This window comes from Solanum pennellii, chromosome 11 (assembly GCF_001406875.1).
Source record: "Solanum pennellii chromosome 11, SPENNV200".
Taxonomy (NCBI): Eukaryota; Viridiplantae; Streptophyta; class Magnoliopsida; order Solanales; family Solanaceae; genus Solanum; species Solanum pennellii.
In genome coordinates this window covers 60,670,109-60,696,527 of record NC_028647.1, presented here as the reverse complement: position 1 = coordinate 60,696,527, position 26,419 = coordinate 60,670,109, and the positions used below count along the sequence as shown (strand labels likewise).

Below are 26,419 nucleotides of genomic sequence, written 5' to 3'. Positions count from 1 at the left end.
TCTTACTTTTGAAAAGGAAATTTGAATATTTTTGGCAAAAAATATACCAAATCACAATCAAATCATAACGGTAGATATAGATTCTTTTAATCAGTGTTGGTTAATTTAAGTCTCGAATATAAAAAATATAATGTTACCTAACGTAAAATTGAATAAATTGAAGTTCAATAATCAAAATAAAAAATTTGATAAACGTGCATTGCACGTATATTTAGTGTGCGCGTAGGCTTACATTTGAATTTATCGATCAGCGAAACCTACACATTACACACATCTCCCCTTTTGTTTCTGCAACTATTGTACTAAACGTTTCATTCAAACAGCTTTTTACTCTGTTTCAACAAAACATATATATAACTGTTAAACTAACAGTGAGAAGAAGGGCAAGCAAATATGCCAATCGCCGCCGCTGCCGCCGCCGTCAACTTCCATCCGGTGACGACACGATATGGCGGTGCACTCGCTTTACAACCATCTCCGTCCTTACGTACCTCCGTTTCTATTTCTAACAACGCCGTCAATACTAACGCGGCGCGTGTTGCTTCCCTTTCACTTTCCATGAATTCCAGCCCTAATTTCACCTCAGGTCGCCGCACATTTCTTATGTTATCCTTCGCTGCTGTTGGAGGTGGCGGTGGAGATAGTGATGATAATTTTAACGGTGGAAATGGAGGTGGTAACGGTGGAGGTGGTGGTGGTGGTGATGGGGGGAATGAGGAGAGTGGTGATCAGAAAAGGAATAAGAAGGAGGCTTTGATGGCGTTGACGGAGGCAGGTAGAGAAAGCAATATAGGATACTTTCTACTTCATATTGACTTAAAATCTTCTGTCGTATTATGCATTTATGATCTACAACAATATATTCAGTATGATTACTGACCTAAATTCTTTGCAGGTAGGTCGTTGGATAGTTTGCCGAAGGATTTGAAGGCGGCTATTGAGGATGGGAGAATACCTGGATCCATAGTATTGAGATATTTTGAGCTGGAGAAATCACCAGTAATGGCATGGTTGCTTCGTTTTGGAGGGTTTAAGGAGCGGCTATTGGCAGATGATCTCTTCCTTGCCAAGGTTGGGATGGAGTGCGGCGTCGGTATTTTCACAAAGGTGGGGACTAGAATTGTAGCTTCTCTAAATCGGCATTTTTAGCACATAAAATTGATTGAAACTATCACTTTCCACATTAAAGTTCAATGCTTTCTTTGTTTCATTTTCCCCAAGATATTTGTCATCATCCTGTACTTCTACACATTTGAAAGTTGGTTCTTTAGTGGTAGGCATACATTTCTGGGTGGTAGGTTACTCCTCAACTGTCCGGACCTAACAACTATAGCACTTTCTTTATATTAATCTTGTTTTCTTTTCAAAATTCAAAGAAAGTGATAGATGGTTAATTTTTTTTCTTTCTAGATGTACTGATGTTATCATTTGGAAATGGAGAAAAATGTAGTTTTTACTCTAGTTAATAAGTATCCATCTTTTATTAGAAGTTGAATTAATTCAAGTCATTTAAACTTTGGTTGGTCAAAATTGATTTAATTATGGGATGGATGAAGTAATTTGATAGTCCTTTTTGACGCATTTGTATTGTCTTCCTGGATGAGTGGGAGGCATATTATTTTGGATATGGAGAATTCCAATGACCTCGAATATCTAATATGGAAGAACTAGACATTTTTTTGGAAAATTAAGAGTGCTGTAAGAGGGTAGAGATATAGGCAGTAAAAGTTGAAGTTTTGGGAGGATTGGCATGTGCTATTCTCTGTTTGCTGTGAGGTGTTGGGGTAGATCAACGAACCGTTGCTAAGAATTATCAGTAGATGAACTTATACTAGTAGGTTATGGAATCGTCTGTTCAGACAATATGAATGCCAACTCATAATAAATGAATTGCATGGGTGATTCATCGACATCGAGCTCAAATTCTGTGTAATTTGTACTATTTGAGTTTTAGGATTCATTCTTCTGGAAGCACACTTGGGTTATAAGAAAGAAATTTGTACTTTGAAGACTTTTGTTTTTCTCCTTTTTTAATTAGCCCTTTTTTTCCTTCCATTGTTTTGTGTTAAAATGAGTTGGACTTTTTGCTGGTGTTTTAGTATTAAGACTTGAGTTAAACCATGATTGGGATGAGTGGAGGTGAAATTCTACTCATATTGAGGACTCAAGAATTTTTTGGGTGAGTGACAATATAGAATTAGCTAATCGTGTAGGAGATCAAGATGATTCAGTGTTGGGAGTGCTTTGTTCTATTATCGTGCAACCTCTAAAAAATAATTGAACAAGGGGAAGTCTATTTATCTTTTCAATCTGGCTTCTTTAAATAATTGTTGATAATTTCTAAGAATCCTTTGAAATCCTTAAAGTACACTGCGGTCACTCTGACAACAAGAATATATAATGTTTCTCTTTAGTTATAATAGAATATTGGGTTTCTAGCTTTTATTTTATGTATGTTATGCTTGGTTGAATATCTGTCTTTTTTTGGTGAACGATGCATCTATTCATCCAATAGTGTTCAATACAAAACAAGTAGATGATAACTATCTACACTCCTATCAATTTCAAAAAGTCTATACATGCTACAGCTACAAAACACGAGAAACAATCTTACATAGTGAATAAAAAGACAATACAACAACTTCTCTAATTACAAGACCTAAGGGTATGAATTTGAAGCAAGTAAAGGTCTTTGGAAGCTGGAGATGCTTCTGCCTCTGGTGTTTATATGCAGTACAATTTCCTTGCATAATCAGTCTGCTGAAGATACTCCTCCCCCCCGGAATCTGATCACATTCCTGTCTCACCAAACCAATTAAACCAGCATGCCAAACAGGCAAACACACAGGTAACAATAGCCATTGCCCTAGATTCTTTTAGCTGCTTTGTTTATCCATTGAACTCAGATGACCAGTCACAAATAGGTCTGTGATGACCTAGCCAGGCTAACAATCTGGACCATAGTTCCTTCACATAATAACAGGGAAAATCAAATGCTCAAACAATTCATCGGAAAGACCACAAAAGACACAAGTTTGAGGCACTTGAATTCCAAACTTCAGCAGCCTATACACTATAGACAATCTCCCTTTGAGCAGCAAGCCAAAGATTGAACTAAAACCTTGCGTGCAAATTAGGCTGCAGAATCATACTCTTCCAGGGAACTCTTTGATACTGAGGTGAGATCATGCGATAGTGATACAGCTTTTAATGCTAAAGCCTCCACTCTTCTGGAGCTGAGATAGGAGCAGATTCCATAGTTTGGTGCTTGATATAGAAGTTATGGATCCATCTGATCTAGAGGCAGTCCGTCATTGCTATAGCCCACAATTGCTTTGTCACAACAGCCTTGTTCCAAATATCTGTCTGTTTGTTGATCAGGTAAGAAGACATTTTATGAGAGTAGTGGATTAAATCTATCCTTTCTTTCTGCTGTAAAGCGGTTATATTTGAACTTGCAAGTTGGACAGCAGTGCTTGCAGGTTGCAGTGATCCCTCATCCAGTTGCAGTTTTGAGGGTAGGTGGGGTTGGGGTGGGATATTTCAGTGGAGTATTTCTGAGGTTGTTTCGTTGGTTCGTATTTGGCCAAAGCTGGATTTCCCTGAGTGAGATCAACCACTTTTCAGGAAAAAAGAATGCATTGAAATTTGCACAAGAATTATATTCACTTAGACCTAACTGATTAAATTTCCTGTGATGACTAGTCAGAGAGGCATTCAGAGCAACTATGAAAAACTTGTTGCTCATGGTGAATAATTTTCAGTTCATAAATGACTCTTTTTCTTGTGCAAGCATGCAATTGTTTCATCTTTACTTTAGGAAGTGCAAAATTCCAAAGTCATTTCTCCCGATTATTTTTTTGTACTGTTAGAAGGCAATCCTCATTGGCTGAATCCTCTTTCTTTCTTGGTCGCTTGCCAAACTCCAACTACTACATTTCTTCATTGGATTCATGTCCATTCCACACTGTATAATTTATCAACCTTTATTCCCAACATATTGCTTTCCTTTTAGGATAAGTCTACTTTTGATCACCATTACTATGCTTTGTAACATCACAATGGATCCATACATATCCATCTTTATATCTGTGGATGTATGGATTGATAAGAACTTGAGTCAACAATCACCCAAGGTTGTAGCGTAGTGATTAATGAAGAGTTGAGACAAAAACACTAGGTGATTCTTCTCATCTGTCCTAGTTTTGGTGGATAGAGCTATCTAGTACATGTTGTTGGTGGAGGTGGCAGCTATCCCGTGGAATTAGTCGAGCTGCGTGAAAGCAGGCCTGGACACCATGGTCGTAAAAAAATAAAAATATATAGTCAACAATGTTATAATTTTAAATCATGTTGTATAGAGGAAGTGATTGCAAATGTTCCAACCACCCAATTAACTAGGGACTCTTCCCCAAATATCTTAAAGGTCCAGCATTATAGGCTGTTCTGCCTGTACTTTACAAACAAAAGAAAATAATAGCATCGTGTTACTTCGTTGTTGCAGATCTTTTTCATGGGTCTCCTATATCTATCTATATATGAAATTTGACATTATTTCTCTGTGCTTTTAATTGGTGACTCATTTTTCACCTGCTCTCTGTTTCTTTGATACTGTTAAAATAGTATGGGTATTTATCTTTTATTTTATCTGCTTTTTTCCAGACTGCTGCTGAGTATGAGCGCCGCAGGGAAAACTTTTTTAATGAGCTAGAAATTGTTGTCGCCGACGTGGTACATTGCTCTTCTCATAACATACTGTTGTTTTATCTATGTGTCTGTCTTTGTTGATAATTCTCTACTAGATGTCGTTTATCCTTGGTCAATGAGAAACTCAGATTTTAAATGGAAAGTCATTGGTGATTCCCACCACGGTGCTGTTTATCCCTAGTGAACGATATTTTCATGGATAATCATCAGTAATTCTCTCAAAGGTATTTTTAATCCTTGGTAAATGAGACGGTTTGGTTTTAAGATTACATGCTTATCCAGAAATGTGTATCATCTTGTCCATACATGTACTTCTAAAGATGGTTAGCTTCCTCAATGTGGTTGAGTTGCATGAATCATGATATCCATTCCCTTCTGTGCAACTTTTACTTTTTGGTAGAACAACTACTCCTTGTTTCCAAGCAAGTTTGTGTCAGCTATATATTTCATATTATCATCATACTAAATAAATAAAATAGAAGTGAAAAATTAGTTACACACACATATATAGTAGTAATAATAATCGAATTGAATGTTCTCTAACAAGTCTAAAACCTATCCTCAACTAGTAGATATCACCTATATGGATCTCTCTCTTGCATTGTATTTGTGTCCTATCTTTCGCTAAGTTTGCATTGATACCAAGGATTTGTAGGTCTTTCGAGACACTTTCCTTCCATATAGTGTTAGGTCTATCTTTCCCTTCTAACATCTTCCTTTATCTTAGTTTCACACCTACAAGCGATACACAGCGGTAGGTTGACATAAAACATGTCTAAACATGGACTTTAGAGCGCCCCAACATTCATTACAATATAGCATCACCAGTCTATTCTACAGAACTTGCCTTTTAGTTTGGTAGATGTCCTTCTATCACATGACACTCTGGTAGTACTTCTCCAGTACAACCGTTTGATTCCATTCCATTCTCTTGAAACACCGAGCCTAGACAGCATATTTTTTTTTTTGCATTTTACACCACAATTCCATCTAGTTTCACCTCAACTTCTCTCTTTTCAAGCTGATTAAACCTGCAACGCGTGCATTCTGTCTCACTTCTACTTATCTAAAAATCCTTACTCTCTGAAGTGCTTCTCCATAGTTCAAGCTTTAATCCCCCTTGCTAGTTTCTTCAATTAACAAAATATCATCAGCAAATAGCATACACCGTGGGATCACTTCTTTTATTGTGTTGGTTAAGCTTGTCCATAACTAAGGTAATCAAGCGTGGACCAAACATTGCATTCGGTCACACAGTTTATCATTGATATTTTGTGTTTGTTCTGCTTAGGTGATGGCCGTAATAGCAGATTTCATGCTCGTCTATCTTCCTGCTCCAACTGTTTCTCTCCGACCGCGAATGGCTGCTGTTAATGCTGGACGAATTGCCAAGTTCTTTTACAACTGCCCGGATAATGCCTTTCAGGTCACTAATGTTATCATGCCAAATTTTGTTTGGGTCATAAATGCTTGGTTGTACATTAAGTAAGGCTAAACAATAAAATCTGACTCCCTATACTATATGCAGATGGCCCTGCCTGGGACATCATACTCATTGTTGCAAAGAATAGGTGCAATAGCGGTATGTAGTTCTTCTGTTTTCATGCCTCATTCTGGGAGCTAAAAAACTTCAAAAATGAATTATTGACTGAATACCTGGTTTTCGTTTGATAAAATTTGCAGCGCAATGGGTCTAAACTTTTTGCTGTTGGAACTGCCTCTTCCCTGGTAATATTCACCTCTTCATATTTCATTCTAGATGTCTCTGTTACTAATACTTGTTTGTGTTTTCCTTGTTAGTGAAGTTTTTGTTGAGGTTTCCTTGTTAAAAATTGAAAGAGTCTGTCGAGGTTTATCATTTTTTAAATGGTTAGTGATTTTAATGCTCCAGCACTAAGGATGTGCTGTAGCTTTACACATCGAGCAAAGTACATCACATCTCTAGTCTTCTAGGGATTCTATGAGGTCTAAAATTTGTTCCGATTCTTCTACTAGTTCCTCCTACACCAAAGTAAAACAAAAGTATACAATTGAGCTTAATCTTTTGAATGAAATAAACTGTCTTCAAATTATCTCATGGTACTTTGCTTCCATATTGTCCATCATATGCATTTGCGGTGACTGTGTTTCACCCTTTTGTCTTTCCTTGAATCCTTCTTTTCCTGTCATTTCAACATCTGTTCTGCAGTCTTAAGCTGTTAAGCATAACTCTGAGAAGATTTTCAAAGTTGAGGAAGAGCTTCTATAGGACACTGTAGAAAGAGGTGGCTAGCACTTGCAGTATTCTCACCACATAAGTAGCATCTGCTAACAGCAAAATCTCCCTTGAGAGGTTGTTTCTGACACTTCATGATTCATGTAGCACACAAAAGGTTCATATCATCTAACCGCAGCATGTACCACACACCAACACCTTTTGGCTTGTTTTGTTCTCCCAAAATTAATTGCTTAATTGTTGTCCAGCGCCCCGACTTTTGGTTGGCCATCTCTTCATGCCCTGAAAATACCTACATTTTGTACCTGCTCTACGTTTACAATGTACTTATTTCTTATTGGACCTCAAAGACACTGGGTTTTCCTTTATGGCTAGTGAATTGGTATTATAAGATTTCACCAAAGTCCAATTGATCCATCATACGAAGCTTTAAGTCATCTAAATTTAGAAAGACCATGTTTTATACAGCCCATTGCACCATTAAACTCAGCTTAATAATCGAAAAATACTTGAAACATAATGGAGTTCTATTTTGAGCTTGGTTTGCCCAAGGAAAAATTGCTCTAGGAAATAGTTAAAATTTAAGGAAAGCGGAAAATTTGCTTATTTATGCAAGTGTAAGAGGCAACACTATTTGTCGGGGTTTGGGTATAGTCATGGAATGGATGGAAATTTTGAAGAGTGTATGAACTCATTAATATGACATGCAATCTGTGCTCCATTCCTTATGCTGAGGTTTGTTGTTGTGCACAAACGGATCTCACTGCAGCCTGGGTTAGAACTTTTGTCCTTTTGTCCTAATATAATCACATTAAACCTAGGTTATTTTGGAAGTTTCTGGAAGGGAAATGAGTTTTTTTTGAGGACTTGAATCACCTACTGTCCCGTGATTATTGTTTTTGGCATGACCTCTTCCATTAATATGCAAAAGAGAGTCGTGGCTTCTATATTTGTAAATTTTTTCAACTTCACTCTGTACAACAAATATCACTACTCTTTTCTTTGCTTGCCTTTTGTTGAATAATGTCCTCTTTCTTGGAAAAAATCTTTCACAAGGAAAGAAGAGGTCCTAGTTGGTGTACCTAAATGAATTAATTTCTTTATAACCAGGTTGGCACAGTGGTGACAAATGCAGTACTAAATGCAAAGAAGGCTGTTAATAAGTCTGCTGCTGAAGAAGTGGAGAATTTGCCTGTTGTATCAACCAGTGTAGCTTATGGTGTTTATATGGCAGTTTCCAGCAACCTTCGGTGAGTGTGATTGGATGAGTATATACATGTGTTTCCACTATTTTGAGATCTTCATCGTTTATGATTTGTCCTCATATTATAGTTTTTCATGTCCTAGAAGCACACTAGTAGCTTTACCCCAGTTATGCCTCTCTCCACATTGTTAAATATTATATTTCCAAAAGATATTCCCTCCAAGATAAGCATATTTGTCCAAAAGAGATTCTTCCAAGATAAGCATCTTTTCTGAAAAGAATTTGTCACTGGTCATAAAATTGTAAATTATCATACAAAGTACCCGTTTACTTTCTTAACTTCGTATCTAGAGAAATATATTTCTTTTCCATCTAGAAGTGGAGTATGACTTTTCTGGTGTTATCTTGTGTGCGAAGAGTATTGCTCATAGTTTCAATGAATACAGATTGGTGTTCTAGTGCAGCCATTTGGCTTCCAACTAACTCCTAGCCTGTTATCCCGGAAGGGTTTACTTTTTCTTTTGGGGACTTGAGGGTCTAAATATGGCTGCATAATCCGAGAACTATCTTAATATGAGTGGTATTCATGTCTTATGTAGTCAGAGAGATCTATGTTGCAAAGTTATCTGTGTGTAAATACCAGTATAGATGCTTAGACATTAAAATCTGTACCCGTCCTTTCTGCAAGTAAATTTATGAGCACATTTCTTCTTTCTCAGATATCAAGTTGTTGCTGGTGTAATTGAACAACGGATCTTGGAGCCCATGCTACACAAACACAAGTTGATGTTGAGTGCAATGTGCTTTGCTGTGCGAACAGGCAACACATTCTTGGGTTCACTATTGTAAGATCCTTCACTTCTTTCAGTAACATCTGTCCTTCTATTTGCCCAATTTCTTCAACTGATTAATCACATAACAAAAACTGGAAAATTGGTTCACAGGTGGGTTGATTACGCTCGTTTAATCGGAATTCAAAAGGCTCATGACGAAGCTCCTAGCCAAAAGGCTCATGAGGCATAGGTGCATTTACTTGGTTTTGAATTTCAGAAAGTCGATGTCTGATTGCTAGACCATTTAAACGTTACATGGAGATAGGTTAGCGGGAAATAATTTTGCATTAGTAGAGGTTATAGATCTAGCATCTTTCTTAGACCTCTCAAGTATTTATATGTTTGTTTGATAATTTGAAGATTTTATGTTGTTCTTTATCGGGTTGGGATACTTTTGCTTTAAATTTTCTGTCATTTTTGGTACTTCTGTAAGTACCAACTGTGGGATTACAAAGATATTTGTAAATCGAATGCATCTTTTTTTCGCGCTTGGAATTGGTGATATGCATTCATGATTTGTTAAAATGAAGAGACTTGGGGTGTGTTTGGTATGTAGGAGAATATTTTCCTCCGTACCAAACACACCCTTTTCTGAAGTTCAAGCTCAGCATGACTTAGTACTTCATTGTTGCTTTTGATGGATTTGTTTTTCAATTCTAATCATTGAGTCTGGCGTAGGGGTGATTTTGCAAGAATGTGTCCTTCATTTTGAACTTTTGACCTAACAATTAAAAGTGGATAAATGTAGTAGTTACTGTTGCGCGTTGTTTGCTTTTAATATTATATTACAATCTTTGTTGGCATTTCTGTTCCACGGTGTCAAAAAGGAAGGTTAAAATACATTGATTGAAAAGTTACATATGTATTTATAATAAATCACTTTATTTTAAAATATTACAATTTGTAACTACAAGTAGGGTTTTATAGCAATTTTTCTCTCCTCTCTCCATTACCTTTCTCTTCCCATTGCCCCCCTTTCTCTCTTCAGCCCAAGCAATTGCAGCTAAAAAGCCATTCTACATAACAGGACAATTGTATTTTGTATTATGTATAAGATATATCAATTATATACATAACCAGTATTAGTTGTATTATACTGCCTCTATCCGTGATTGTTTGTCAGGGTGAGGTCATGCACTCCCCTCAAAGAAAATTTAATACAAGATGTAATTTAACTAGTATAACCCTACTATGTAGCAAGAACATCAAAAGTCTACATAACTTTTTAATTGAAGAAATTGAGTAATTATTAACAGTAGAATTGGAAAAAAATGACTAATTATTTCTTGATTGTTTAAATTGACAATTAATCTTGAATATCTATTTTTAGTATACCTGCTAAACAATTGTGGACAGAGGGAGTAATAATTTTTATTCTGCCAATTGTATTTGTCGATACAAATGGTGTACGTTAATAAAATTGATACAATTATATTCAGTATTAAATATGTGATATTTATATTTTGTATCAACTGTATTTGTATTCTGTAATAAATGCAAACAAACACAACATGTATTCATCCTCTCTTCTCCCTCTCTCGATCTTGCTTGCCTTTCTACTCTCCTCCTATATGAAGCTAAATACAATAAGTTTTTATACAATTATATTTATTTTGATACAAATCAGTTGTTTCAATAATATTCGTGATACAACCTAACTAAATGAATACAACATGTATTCAACCTCGCTTACCTCTCTCCTCTCTTATCCAAGTTTTACTGTCCTCTCTCCTTCATCTCCTAGTTTTGCTCACCTTTGTCTCTTTCTAACATGTAGTTATAATTCGTAATCACACAAGCTATAAATCTTGATTAAGCCAAACTATAGTCATTTTAAAAATTGCCCAATAATTAATTTGTCCAAAAATTATTTGAGCTAATTCTTGCTTATAATTTGAAGGGGTTGTGCTAGTTATATTTTGTGGGCTAATTTGTCACCTCTATGTATCCATACATGGCGGCACCCAAAATTAGGTCCAACTATTCCTAGCCAAACTTGACAAAAAATGTGAGAGAGAAAATCTAAAACAAAATTAATCACAGATTATTTGAAAGAATTTCAACTTTTAAGGCCATGTTTAGTTAGCTTAATTAATTTTTGCTCCTTAAATAAGCTAGCTAAACATCTTTTTTTTTGGTTGTAACTTGCGCTACATAAGCATTTTCTGATGCCTATGTGAGCTAACAAAAGTTGAATATTCAAATCTTAGAAAATAGAGCTTGAAAAAGATAATTAAGTTCATATTTGGTTATAGATTTTCAAATATTTTAGAAATCAGATTTGAGTGAAGTTTGGATTAACGTTTTAAAATATGTTTTGGCCATAATTTTTGAAAACATATTCTAGTCTCTTTTTTCTTTTTTCTTTTTTGAAAAACTTAAAACGGGACTTATACCAATAAGTTCTAAAAATTATATTAAAAAAATATTCATTAATTTGGCACAAAATTATCATTTTTGTAATGAACTAGATAATACATATTCTAAAATCATGACAAGATATTTTAATAAAATCTACTAATAACACAATTATTAGCTACTACAACACTCACCTCAATGCTTATGTTGCAATTAATTATGATGATCCATCAGTGAAAATTAATAAAAAAATAATAACGATAGTAATTAATTATTTTTTAATATAATTTTTGTACATTTTATAAACAATTTTTTTTAGATGACCAAAATGGATAGTAGGTATTAGTGGGGGGTCCTAAATAGATGAATTGTTTTATGAAATATAAAATTTTAGGATAAAGTTATAAAGTTTAAAAAGATTTTGCCATAACTTTTTGGCCCTAAGCAAGTTTGTAGGATATTTGATTTTTAAAATTTCAGACAAAATAGACAAATTATATAGTCAAACAAAATTTGCCAAATAAAATTCTGTTTGCAATATCGATGACTAAATAGATCCTTAGTCTCTGTACCTTTATCACAATTACTAGCTAAATTAATGTTTCATACATACGAAATTAAAAGTTAGTACATTATTAAGTAATACTCGAGCATCAATATAAGTTGTTGACATGACTGTTTTATTCTTAATCAGAGATCTCAATTTGAACTTAGATATAGAGAAAATCCTATTGAAAGCACCACCCTAAATAACCCTGCAAGTGCGCGATCTGATCATAAATTTGATTCTCTATTAATTGTTATCTTGTGTTGCACGATAGACAGTCTTATTAAAGGAGTTAACAAAATTCACTTCCAAGAAATTTCCAACTTAAAGAAAAAACGTTGACTTGCTTATATGAAGCAACCTTAATCAGAAAATAATGTGATGAAGATTTAATTATCGAACAATTTTTTATTTTTATTTTTATAATTTTGAACACCTTTTTGGCTTAGTGACATCTAAATGTCTTTCATGCGTCTCAACTGCGCAGAGTCACAGAGTATGCCACGTAAATCAAAAGGTGTATAAAATTACAAAAAATGACGGGTTAATAGGTTCTTAGTTTAGTTAGTTTAGTTAAGGCCTGTCTATGAGATTTTGGCCACAGTCTAGGGGGTACTTGTGCCTTATTTCATTTGTTAATCTTATTTTCTTTTTTCGGATTAAAGTGAATATTTTACTCATCAATACTATTTTATCATGTTAAAAAATCAAAATGAATAATATTTTCAAAGTTGATAATCATTTATAAGAATGACTGAATTGATGCAATAAGTGATATCTCATAATAAACGCTACATATTGATTTTCTTGTCAACACCTTTTCAACCGAGCTCGTAAAATTCACCCAATGCGTAGGTTCCAAAAATTAAAAAATAAAATGAAAGTCGTTTGGTATAATATTAAATTTTTAAACAAAAAGGTATCTTTCCTAAATTTTATAGAGTTGGGACTAGAGATACTAAAGTTTGTTTTATATGTTTAGCTCATAGAGTTCGTCGAAAGCCAATAAGACAAATACATTAAGACAAACTATATATTAGGTTCCAAAAGAAAATGATTGTGTAAATTACCTCTTCACATATTCACTTTATAGTCCGATTAAATTTTAAATTCGAATATATATGGTAAGCATGGGTAGACCTATAGAGTTTGCTGCGTGCTCAACACCCATTAACCTTGTCTAGAAATATATATATATATATATATATATATATATATATATATATTCTGGCTAGTCCATTGACTCTTGGGTGGATGCTTAAAGCTATTTTAGTGTTATTGAGACTTGAGCCCAGGTTCGAATATCACTGATTCAGATACTTTTAGAGCACCCACAACCATGCCCATATTTATGACACTACCACTATGATATTTCCATTACCAGGAATGGAACTTGAGACATCTGATAAAGAGTCGAGGGATCTCAATCATCTCAATCACAACCCTGGTCAAATTATGAACTAAGTTAGAATTGTTTTTTATTATAAACTTGCCAAAATATATAACACATAACTCATGCTATAGAACCACACGATTATATATATTCACTATTTCCCCTTCTTCTTCTCCACCTAGTATTCTCTCAAACATGTCTACATGTGACAAATCTAAACTGATTAGCATTTCCAAAACAATTTTAATTCTTGGTTTAGTTCTATACTTAAGCTTTATAATCTTTTTTGGTGACTCTAATTGTCCATCTTCTCAACTTTTCTCTTCTTTTAGATTGAAATGGACACCTTTTAGTCCTCAACCAAATGTTGCACAATCCAAAAGTTCCACTAACATTAGTCACCTTTTATTTGGTCTTTTAGGGTCAGAAAAAGCATGGCATCATAGAAAATCATATATTGAATCATGGTGGAGACCAAATATTACAAATGGATATCTTTTACTAGATGTACCTCCTCAAGGTGATGATCTTATCCCATGGTCTATAAATTCACCTCCTTATAAAATATCAGATGATGTTCCAAAACTTGTTAATGAGACCAAACATGTCGATGCAACGGTTCTAAGGTTGGTTCATGGGATAATGGAGGTGTTTAGAGAGGGACATGAAGGTGTACGATGGCTAGTTATGGGAGACGATGATTCAATATTTTTCGTTGATAATATGGTTGATATTCTTGCACATTATGATCATACAAAATATTATTATTTTGGAGGACATTCTGAATTTATATTATCAAATTATTGGTACTCATTTAATCAAGGTTTTGGTGGTGCTGGATTTATCTTGAGTTACCCTTTGGCTAAAGCATTGGCAAGAGATATGATGTCTTGTTTAAAGAGATATGCTCATTTGAATGCTGCTGATAGAACAACTATGACTTGTATTGCTGATATTGGTGTCAATCTATCTCCTCTTCAAGGCATTCATCAGGTAATTAAGTTAACCATATAATATATATACATAAAACAAGTCGAATATCATACATAAAAATAGAAAAATATGGGTTGACTCCTCTTAGGGTAAAGAATGAGATTTATCGTGGATACACTTAACAATATAACATGCTACCTGGTGGCAAAGGCCAAATACATAAACAGATCTCTAAACTTGTTGGGTTTTTCCCATCAGGTACCTCAATTATGTTGTTTTCCTATTGAATCACCTATAATTTATTCCTTTTAAACATTGTTGACTTATGTGGAACCAGATTCTGTGAGGGGTATGGATAGATATGTTGTTTCAGAACTCATTAGTCCAATTGATAGTGAAAATGTTTGAGAATAATTGTGTTTTACTTCAAGTCATTTGAACACGTTAGAAAACAAATGAGATTTACACAGTTTGTCTTCATTCCTTCAATCAAAATCATTACAATATGAATACAATTGAAGGCATTTGCAATAGAAAAACCGATCAAAATCAGCCAACAATGTTTAAAAGGAACAAATTATGGATGATTCAATGATTCAATAGGAAAATGATGTAGTTGAGATACCTGAAGGGAAAACCTTCAGCCATAAAAAAATTACATTGTATAGCTAAATGACTAAAAAGGTATTTTTACTTTTTCTTTATTAATACTTGCCTATTAACTTGCAGATTGATCTACGTGGTGATTTATCAGGATTTCTATCATCTCATCCAAAATCTTTACTAATGTCTCTTCACCATTTTGACATGGTTGACCCAATATTTCCCTTTATGGATCGTGCACAATCAATATTCCACCTTCAAAATGCAGCAAAATATGATCAATCACGCATGTTACAACAAACTATATGCCACCATAGGTCTAAAAGTTGGACATTTTCAGTTTCATGGGGATACTCAGTTCATATTTATGAGAAAATTATGCCTAGAAGTTGGATACAAAGACCAATTGAAACATTTAAACCATGGAAAAATAGTCCTAATCCACCACGTTATATGTTTGATGTTAGAAGTACTTCGCGGGATCCTTGTGAAGCTCCTCATGTTTTTTTCTTTAAGTCCGTTGAAAAAACACCAAAAAATGAAATTGTTACAACATATACAAGAGCATGGCCTCGAGGGATTGGAAATTGTTTGTATACTGGAAATTATTCTGCTGAGTATGTATCAGAAATTCATGTTTATTCACCATCAACAAAACGTATTCAGGTAATAATATAATAATGTTTTTCATTTTTTTTGATATCCTTTTCCTATATATCCTCATAAATTCTCAACATATATATAGTACTATTAGTTTGTGTTTGTTTTAAAAATAGGTCATGCCAAATAAAAAATAGCTTATTAATTAAATTAGTTTGATAAGGACTTTAATTTTGTGTAATTAACGATTTGGAATTGCATCATCATCATTTAACTAGGTTTTTTTTAAAAAAGAAAACTTATTATATATAAATTATGACTTTCATAATTAAGACAAAAGATTGGCTCCAAATGTAATAAGTTTATCTATCTTATAGTATATGTTAGCTAATATTTTTGGCCGTCCAAACTACTACTCTCTTTGTCTTTTAATTTTTGTTTCCTGATATTTAAATTATGTCGAATTTGATCAATATTTTTAAAATTGTTGTTTGTTTACTGACATAAGAAGAATTACAATTTATAATAATTTTCGTATAATTTTTAAATATCTAAATTTTAATTTCAAAATATTAAGTTGATATAGTAAAATTTATCTTAAAAACTAGGCAAATAAACTCTTAATAATCTTAAGTAGTATAGAGCATGATTCTAAGCATTGCTTGATAATTTTGTGACGAGAAAGATAATTATGTAATTCATGAATAGGAAAAAACTCGTTTCATAAAAATAAATATGATTCTACTCTTAACAGGTTATTTAATTTATTGGCTGTATTTTCAAATCCTTGGTTGAATTTACACCTAATTAGATCTTATTAACAAAATTACATTAATTTTATTTATCATTTGTGAATACTCTTAGGTTGAAACCTATCCTGTTTAGTGAGATTTTATTTGGTGTGGTGGGTGGGTGTGGTGGGGTGGGGTGGATTGGGGGATGGGATTTGAAAATATTTACATCAGATAACCCATCATTATATATAGTATATCAATCTTGTATAAAGTGTATACGAGTGTATACAAAATGTTTATACATAAATTATGGGTTAAATAGTATGTTTACATACAAAGTATAGGTTCCATGACATAAAAGATGAACTTGTTTTTTTGAGTGTAAGGATACATATAAAAAAAGGAAATCATATAAAAACATAAATCGTATTCCCCGATTTAAAAGGAAAATTAAAATTCTCGATAGTAATTAAGTTACTAAAATCACCTCTATAATTATGTAGTTTTATTTATTTTAACTTCTTTTAATTATGTTCATCTTTTTTTTTCTTCAGATCGATAGATGTGAATGTTGTGACATTATTCACAAGGATGGATTCAATAAAGCCGAGATCAAGTATAGGGAGTGCAAGGAAGATGAGATAATAGCTTGATCGATTCATACCGCGTTAATGTTAATTTTTTTTTCATTTTTCAACCAAACATTCATATCTTAAACAACTCAAATTAATACATATTTGAATATGTTCAGAAGAATGTATTCATTTTTATTTTTTTTTGATAAACAACCACTTAGGATCTTCATTTTTTAATCAACGAAAAATAGAAGGAAAGCTTGAAATAAATAACTGTACAATTTCAAGTGAAGAATTTTTTTTAAAAGAAAATATATATAGTTGGTTGTTAACGTGGCATACAAAAAAAGCTTTCCATAACCAAATTGTTGGTATATATTGGAATAGAAGATTTTTGGTTCATATATATAGCCACAGAAAATGAAGGAGTGCTTGGGATAGATTATTTGGTTCAAAGGATAGTCATGTACACAGGTGATTTGAGATTGATCCCTCAATATATTTTGAGTCGAATATGTTGCATAGCACATGCTTAGTGCGCTTTACATTTCCTCCTCAATGTCTTTTGAGTCGAGTCTGGTGCATAGCATTTGTTTATTTGTCTGGTGCGATTAAAATTCCCTATGTAGCGGATATGGATTATGTAATCAAATATGTTTGCCAAAAAGGCTAAGGTGACAAGCCTATACAAAAGGAAAAATCATTTTGGTCAGAATTTGGTGTGGAATATATTATTTTATCTTTTTAAATATTTTTACTCTTTTAATTTTAATGTTTTTAATTAAAAAATGAAAAAAAGATCAATTTATTGTAAAATAAAAAGTATGTTGTAGACTTTTTAAATTTCTGATCAATATTTTTTAGCTATTTAGCGTTAGCCGAATGGAAAGACTACAAATTCTCTTGTTTTATGGGATTTTTCAATCTTCTTTAATCTTTCTAAGAAACTTTTTTTATGAGCTATAAAAATTGAATCGAACCTTCGATATGAAAAATTATTATACGTAGTGCACTAAAAAGGTTGTCAAGTATCATACACATGTGTTCTGTTGCTTCGCTTGAGGCTAATGGGGCCCAAATTGATGCAAACTTGTATATATAATTTTTTATTCGAAACTTGATAGATTTTATATGATCATGGAGTTAATACTCCATTGTTGCAGATTTCTGCAACTCTTAAGAAATGGCAGTAAGAAAATATGAAGAAGAAGAAGGAGAAGAAACAGATTGTTTTCATATATGCTGTATACAATAATGATTCCTATTTATAGGAATCATGTCATTCTATTTTGTTCACACTTTTGGAGTTGAAGTTAGTTACAACTAACTACAAGTTGCCTAACTACTTCCATGACTCTTAACTAACTAACACTAACAAACTTAACTACTTATTGGACTCATGTAATTCCAATACTCCCGCTCAAGCTGGAATCTCTATAGACATTGAAGACTCCAAGCTTGTTTATCAGTTCAAGATGTTGAGTAACTCCCAGTCCTTTGGTTAGAAGATCTGCTAATTGTTCCTTTGTGTTGATATATTCTGTTTGTATCATACCATTTTTGATTTTTTCCCTCACAAAATGACAATCAATCTCAATGTGCTTGGTTCTTTCATGAAAAATAGGATTAGCTCCAATTTGAATTGCAGCATTACTATCACAGTGCAATTTTACAGGAACTATCACATTCACATTAAGTTCTTTTAGTACTCCAAGTAACCAAGATATTTCTGATACTGCAGCTGCCATGCTTCTATACTCAGCTTCTGCTGAACTTCTGCTGACTGTATGTTGCTTCTTGGATTTCCAAGAAATGAGTGAATTCCCTAGCTTGATTACATACCCTGGTACTGACCTTCTTGTGTTTGGGCATGATGCCCAATCTGAGTCACAGAATGCCTCCATTTCATTGCTGTCTTCACTGCTAAGTAGTATTCCTTGTCCTGGACATCCTTTAATATATCTAACCAATCTCAATGCAGCTTCCCAGTGAGACACCTTAGGTTTTTGCATGAACTGTGATAAAACTTGTACTGCAAAACATATATCAGGCCTAGTAGTTGTTAAGTATAACAGCCTACCAATTAATCTCTGATATGCAGTAACATTTTCATATAAAGGATCTTTAGTCTTTACAGTGGCTTCATCATATTCAACAGTAGTTAATTTGACACCTGATTCTAAAGGTGTACTTGCTGGTTTTGAACCTCCAAGACCACGATTAGAAATCAACTCCAGTGCATACTTTCTTTGGCTAAGAACAATACCATTTTTTGATCTTAGTACTTTAATGCCAAGAAAATACTTTAGATCACCTAGATCTTTCATTTTGAAGTTACTATGTAATGTAGCCTTTAGATCCTCAATTAAAACACTGCTATTTCCAGTTATAAGAAGATCATCTACATAGATCAACACTGCTGCAATATCACCTCCAACTCTCTTTGTGAAAAGAGAATGATCATAAGAACTTTGAGAATAACCAGCAGTAACTAGAACCTCAGTTAGCTTAAGGTTCCATTGCCTAGAAGCTTGCTTCAAGCCATATAAAGACTTCAACAACTTACAGACTTTGTTCTCCCCCTGCCTCTGAAATCCCTGAGGCAAATCCATGTATACTTCTTCAGTGAGATCACCTTCAAGGAAAGCATTATGAACATCTATTTGAAAAAGAGGCCAACCATGGGATGCTGCAACATTAATCACAGTTCTCACTGTGACCATCTTAACTACTGGGGAAAATGTTTCATGATAGTCCAACCCTTCTTGTTGATTATAGCCTTTGGCAACCAACCTAGCCTTGTACCTTTCCACCTCACCATTGGCCTTAAGTTTAACTTTATAAACCCATTTTGAACCAATAGGATGTTTACTAGATGGCAAATCTACTATTGCCCAGGTATTGTTTTGCTCTAAAGCAGCTACTTCAGACTGCATTGCATCCACCCATTGTTGGTGTTTGGAGGCTTCCTTGAAGCTGGTGGGTTCCACTATAACTGAGAATCCCTTGATAAAACTTTGATAAGATGGTGTCAAGAGTTCATAGGACAAATTATTAGCAATAGGATATGAACAAGTCATATTGGACTTAGTTGAAACTAAGTAATCTTTATGCCAAAGAGGAGGCCTAGAATGTCTAGCAGTCCTTCTAGCAGGTGCAAGATCACCATCACCTGTGATATCACTATGTTGTGGCTCCAACAGATTATTTTCTAAAGAAGTAGCAACTTCTGATTGTATTGGATTGATCTCCTCAACATGATCTTCAATAGAATCTACAGAATTTAAAGGTATATTATCATTTGCATGATCAAACATATCCACTTAATGGGAACAACATGATCTGTGGATGATGATACTTCTTCTGTGCTAAAATCTTTGAAAGGAAATGAATCTTCCATGAATGTAACCTCCCTGCTCACTGATATGACATGAGTCGCCAAATCCATGACTTTATATCCTTTTTGTGTCTCTGAGTACCCAATGAAGACTGATCTTGTTGCTCTTGGAGCAAATTTATCTCTTCTTGGCAAAACTGATACAAAACATAAACATCCAAACACCCTCAAATGTTCCAGATTAGGTGCTCGTTTATAAAGAAGTTCATATGGTGACTTCCCTTGTAATACAGTTGTAGGCATTCTGTTTATCAGATAAGCTGCAGTTTTAACACAATTTCCCCAAAATCTGATAGGAATTTCACTGTGAAACTTTAGTGCTCTGGCTACATTTAATATGTTTCTATGCTTTCTTTCAACAACACTATTTTGTTGAGGTGTATAAGCACATGAACTTTGATGAACTATTCCAAGAGAAGAAAACAAAACACTGCATTTAGAGTTAAAAAACTCTGTCCCATTATCAGTTTTCACAACTTGAACTTTAACACCAAATTGTGTATTAACCATCAACATAAAGTCTTTCAATATATGTGCACATCTGATTTGTGTTGAATTAGACAAAGCCAAGTAAATCTACTGAAATCATCAACAATTGTCACAAAATACTGCTTATTATCATGGGTAAGAACTTTGTAAGGTCCCCAGAGATCAACATGAAGAAGTTGAAAAATATGAGTTGACTTAGAATTACTTGTAGGAAAACTCAATCTACTTTGTTTTTCCACTGGACATATCTGACAGCAACTGTATGTGGAGATGTTGAAATACTTCTTAAGAGAAAGTATTTGTTCCATAACCTTGATAGGTGGATGTCCCAAGTCTGAAGTGCCAGAAGTCAGCCAAACTTGCACCCTTTATTGATGTTGAAGCTGAATTAATCCTTGCTCTAATAGTACTTTGTAGTAGGTATAAACCATCAACCTCTTTACCAATCCCAATCACCTTGCCACTGTAAAGTTCCTGCAGTACACAACAGTGAGGAAAGAAACTCACACTACAAGATAATTCCTTGGTGAGTTTTGCCACAGATAGTAAATTGAACTTAAAATCAGGTACATGAAGTACATCCTTCGCTGTCTGATTTCCAAAAATGACTGAATTGCCTGTATGTTTCACTTGTGCTCTGCTTCCTATTGGCAACTGAACTGTACTTGAGTATTCATTCTTTGTGTTTTTCAATTCATACATGAGCTCCTCATATGAAGCAACATGATGAGTAGCTCCTGAATCAATTATCCAGTCATATGCAGATGATTTAGTCTGTAAAGAAACATTACCTGTCAAATTAGCCTTGCAGTCACTTGGTTCTTTGTTGTGTAACAGATTCTTCATTTGATTGTATTCTTTCTTTGTGAATTCAGATTCCTCCCTCTGTTTATCTATTGAAGCATTGTTAGCATATGGCTTAAAATTTCCAGTGTTGTTGTAAGTATTACTACTGTAAGATCCATGTGATCTAAAACCTTCATTGTTGTTCTGGTATGATCCACTAGAATCTGCTTGCTTCCTCTTACTCTTGAAGTCAGAAGGATATCCTACCAGCCTATAGCACTTTTCAGTTACATGATTTTTGAAACCACAGATCTCACATCCAGTATTGTTATTTCCTGGTAATACCTTCTTCCCTATGAATCCTTGTCCTTGTCCTCTTCCTGCCATCATAGTAAGTGGCTCTTTATTTGAATCCACTACACCTAATACTCTTTGGCTTTCCTCTTGAATTACAGTTGCATAAGCTTGGTTAATGGTAGGTACCTCACTTTTCAGCAACAAATCACTTCTCACATGACTGAAGGTCTCATTTAACCCCATCAAGAACATCATCAATCTTTGTTGATGTAAATGCTCAATGTAAGGCTTAGCATCATCACATTTACATGATGGTGAGGGCACCAATACATCATATTCATCCCATAAATCCCTCAATTTAGAATATTACTCTGTTACAGAATCTGTACCTTGCTTTAATGTGGCTATTTCTGTCCAGAGTTGATAGATCCTAGTGAGATTAGATTTATCAAACCTCTCTTTGAAATCTTCCCAAACTTGTTTTGCATTTGATGCATATACTATTGTTGTTAACAAGTTGTTTGCTACTGTGCTACTAATCCATGAAAGAACCACTGCATTGCACCTTTCCCATTGAACTGCTAATTCATCCTTGTACATACTTTTCAAACAAGTTCCATCTATGAAGCCTATCTTATTTTTCACCAACAGTGCTAATCTCATCGACCTGCTCCAAAGACCATAATTCTCAGGTCCTGTAAGCTTTGTTGTGATCAATGCAACACCAGGCATGTCTGAAGGCTGCAGATAGAGTGGATGATTGTGTCCAAGAGTTGCTACAGTAAATTCTGCCATGGCTATAATCTGATCTTCAAAAAATTGCCTCGCGGAAAGAAAATTCGAAATCAAACTAGTCCTAGTTACGCCTGCTCTGATACCATGATAGATTTTATATGATCATGGAGTTAATACTCCATTGTTGCAGATTTCTGCAACTCTTAAGAAATGGCAGTAAGAAAATATGAAAAAGAAGAAGGAGAAGAAACAGATTGTTTTCATATATGCTGTATACAATAATGATTCCTATTTATAGGAATTATGTCATTCTGTTTTGTTCACACTTTTGGAGTTGAAGTTAGTTACAACTAACTACAAGTTGCCTAACTACTTCCATGACTCCTAACTAACTAACACTAACAAACTTAACTACTTTTTGGACTCATGTAATTCCAATAAAACTTTTAATTAAATATTTATTAGATTGTATTAAACTCTTATTCATTTTTCATTTTCTCTTTTTCTTAATTGATACATTGATACATATAGATACAATTAATTCTATTGGCGTATTGAAAAATAATAATTGACACAACTATTATTAGAAAAAATTATATTTGTTTTAGGGATTATACAATATTCAAACATTATATTGACCTTTTTTGTTTGTTTGTGTATTTATTTTAGAAGCGACACATTGTATGTGTATCTATGTTTCAGTTTCAAAGCCAATGCGTGTATCTGTGCAAGTTTAGGAAAGAGAGAACAAAAACGAGCGGATTTGAGAGAGATATAAATGAGACTTGTATATATGTGATCTACGTATCTATGTTTTCTTTGAGATATAAGTTGTATCTTCGGTTCTCTCTTTTAATTTATATCTCTCTATCCCGATCTCCTATTTTTGTGAAATACGTTCCTATGAATTGTATTTAAGCAAATTATGGTTGCTATTCATAATTATCGTCAAAACTATATTTCTTTATAGAAAATTCCTTTTTTTAATTAATTGGATGAGTATACAGTTCAAATTGAGATATGCGAAACTTTATATCAATTGATTTTCTTTATTAGGTACTCAAACAAATTATAAGAAAATAAAAAAAGTATTTAAAAAACTTACAAAAGAGTTGAGCGTTTGAGTTATGACCTAACTTTTAGCTTATTTCAATTCAAGCTTTTTAAATATATGTAATCAATAATCCATTCGTTTATTAATTCATTTTATTTTAACACGTTAAAGATTCAATCTAATCCATCTATTTAATGCCCTAGTTTTGAATTTTGATGACTGTACCACAATTTTAAATATATGAGTTTTTACTTTGATACATTTTTTCATCAATATTTTTTTTCTATGTATTTGTTTATGGAAAATAACGACTTAGTTTTCCGTTTATATTCCAAGTTTGACAAGTACTTTATTATTAAATAATGTGTGTTCCTCTCAATGTAAATCAAAACAGAATTCTCTTGAAATTCCTTATAAATCATGTAGTATGCTACAAATTTATGTGTGTTACACATTTTTTATGCAATTTTGAATTAAGTACACAACAATTATCACTATAGTTAATTAAGAAAAAAAAAATATCGGCATAAATGCGTATATAACAACTTGATGAATTTATCAAGCTATTATCTCATCTTCCTTACATTCTCTATACTTGATATCAGCTTTATTCGATCCCTCCTCATGAATTACGTCACAACATTCACATCTATCGATCTGAAAAGAAAAATAAAATAAAATTGTGATTTCATATTTCATTTTCATTAATAGCACGTTACATTGTGATTGGTTGACTTTCAATTAATGCTACATGTTGTTTATGCACGAAAGAAGCACTAAAACCATCCAAAAGAAAGATTAGTCCATAACATGATATACAAACTCCTTATTTTATGAATTAAATATGTATATATAGGGTATACCTAATTCCACCTTTTAATGTAATTAATTTTTGAATTTACAAAACAAAAGTATAAAGAAAAAGTAGAAGCACATACGAAAGGAAATACATCTTAGCTAACTTTTTGTATGAGAAAAATCAACAACTTCAACAAAAAAAAAATCACAAAAAATAATAATTAATGTTTAATCTAAGTTAATTGCAAGTTAAAAGTTTTCTTCAACTTATAGCTATTCACTTAGGAATTGTTCAAAAGATTAATTTATAAGCCATTGACTTAATTAAAAAAACTCATCACATTATTGTTTATAAAAAAAAATATATATAAAACCTAGATGATGCCATATGGGATCAGAGTTGGTCAATTTTAGAATATATAATAAAAAATTGTTTACTTATTCCTTCATTATTTTACTATATGCATGTTGAGTAACTCTTAATTAATCTTTCTATAGAAATTAGTTAGAAATTTTTTTAAAAAAAATTAAAAAATTACCTCTATACGTTTTGTTGATGGTGAATAAACATGAATTTCTGATACATATTCAGCAGAATAATTTCCAGTAAATGAACAATTTCCAATCCCTCGGGGCCATGCTCTTGTATATGTTGTAAGAATTTCATTTTTCGGCGTTTTTTCAACGGACTTAAAGAAAAAAACATGAGGAGCTTCACAAGGATCCCACGAAGGTCTTCTAGTATCAAACATGTAATGTGGTGGCTTAGGACTTCTAGCCCATGTCTTGAATGTTTCGATTGGATTTTGTAACCAACTTCTAGGCATAATTTTCTCATAAATATGTGCTGAGTATCCCCATGAAATTGAAAATGTCCAACTAGTAGACCTTTTGTGACAAATTGTTTGTTGTAACATTCTTGATTGATCATAATTTGCAGCATTTAGGAGATGATATCCAGATTGTGCACGATCCATAGTGGGAAAAATTGGGTCAACCATGTCAAAATGATGAAGTGACATTAATAGAGACTTTGGATGTGATGATAGAAATCCTGATAGATCACCGCGTAAATCAATCTGCATATCAAATTTACAAAAAAACTAATTAATACTTGTTAAAAAGTATGACATTTTTCACAAACTTCTAAGCTAGTTTGACTAGCTTATAAGCGCTTTTTTTTTTATATTTATTTTCACATTTGACAAACGATTTTACCTGATGAACACCTAAAAGAGGAGATAGATTGACACCAATATCAGCAATGCAAGTCATAGTTGTTCTATCAGCAGCATTCAAATGAGCATATCTCTTTAAACAAGACATCATATCTCTTGCCAATGCTTTAGCCAAAGGATAACTCAATATAAATCCAGCACCACCAAAACCTTGATTAAATGAGTACCAATAATTTGATAATATAAATTCAGAATGTCCACCAAAATAATAATATTTAGTATGATCATATTGTGCAAGAATATCAACCATATTATCCAAGAAAAATATTGAATCATCATCTCCCATAACTAGCCATCTTACACCTTCATATTCCTCTCTAAACACCTCCATTATCCCATGAACCAACCTTAGAACCGTTGCATCGACATGTTTGGTCTCATTAACAAGTTTTGGAACATCATCTGATATTTTGTAAGGAGGTGAATTTGAAGACCATGGAAGAAGATCACCTTTAGGAGGAACATCTAGTAAAAGATATCCATTTGTAATATTTGGTCTCCACCATGATTCAATATATGATTTTCTATGATGCCATGCTTTTTCTGACCCTAAAAGACCAAATAGAAGGTGACTAATGTTAGTGGAACTTTTGGATTGTGCAACATTTGTTTGAGAATCATAAGAAGGTAAAGTTGTGAATTTTAATGAAGACAAAAGATCAGATGATGGACAACTAGAGTCATTGAACACAATGATGGTTGTCACATATAACACTAGACCACAAATTAGGACTGTTTTGCAAATGCTAAGGACATTGGAGTTGTCAAATTTAGACATATTGTTTGACACAATATTGAGTAGAGAGAACTATAGAATTGAAACAAATGAATCAATGATCATTTGATTCTTATACTATGAGTTGTTTTCCCTTTACAAGGTCTTAAGGGATGAGTCCATCCCTCCCCCACCCTTACCCCCCCCC

At 33.3% G+C, this 26,419-nt stretch overlaps 3 protein-coding genes across 3 annotated transcripts; 2 read left to right on the top strand and 1 right to left on the bottom strand.

Moving 5' to 3' along the window:
* The first annotated feature begins 257 nt into the window (after nt 1–257).
* On the top strand, nt 258–9,430 carry LOC107004905 (protein RETICULATA-RELATED 4, chloroplastic-like). Its single transcript, XM_015203310.2, has 9 exons — nt 258–775; nt 896–1,107; nt 4,663–4,731; nt 5,999–6,133; nt 6,236–6,289; nt 6,391–6,435; nt 8,033–8,172; nt 8,846–8,971; nt 9,071–9,430. The coding sequence occupies exons 1-9, from the start codon at nt 394–396 to the stop codon at nt 9,147–9,149; spliced, it is 1,242 nt and encodes a 413-aa protein (XP_015058796.1). The 5' UTR covers nt 258–393; the 3' UTR covers nt 9,150–9,430.
* A 4,022-nt stretch (nt 9,431–13,452) lies between these two features.
* LOC107004383 lies at nt 13,453–16,807 on the top strand. Its single transcript, XM_015202589.2, has 3 exons — nt 13,453–14,250; nt 14,920–15,459; nt 16,682–16,807. The coding sequence occupies exons 1-3, from the start codon at nt 13,453–13,455 to the stop codon at nt 16,778–16,780; spliced, it is 1,437 nt and encodes a 478-aa protein (XP_015058075.1). The 3' UTR covers nt 16,781–16,807.
* Nucleotides 16,808–23,841: 7,034 nt separating this feature from the next.
* LOC107004206 lies at nt 23,842–26,323 on the bottom strand. The gene is made up of 3 exons (XM_015202447.1): nt 25,477–26,323; nt 24,798–25,337; nt 23,842–24,117 (listed from the first exon to the last, which is right to left on the bottom strand). Exons 1-3 carry the CDS (start codon nt 26,272–26,274, stop codon nt 24,019–24,021), a joined length of 1,437 nt encoding a protein of 478 aa, XP_015057933.1. The 5' UTR covers nt 26,275–26,323; the 3' UTR covers nt 23,842–24,018.
* Nucleotides 26,324–26,419: the final 96 nt, after the last annotated feature.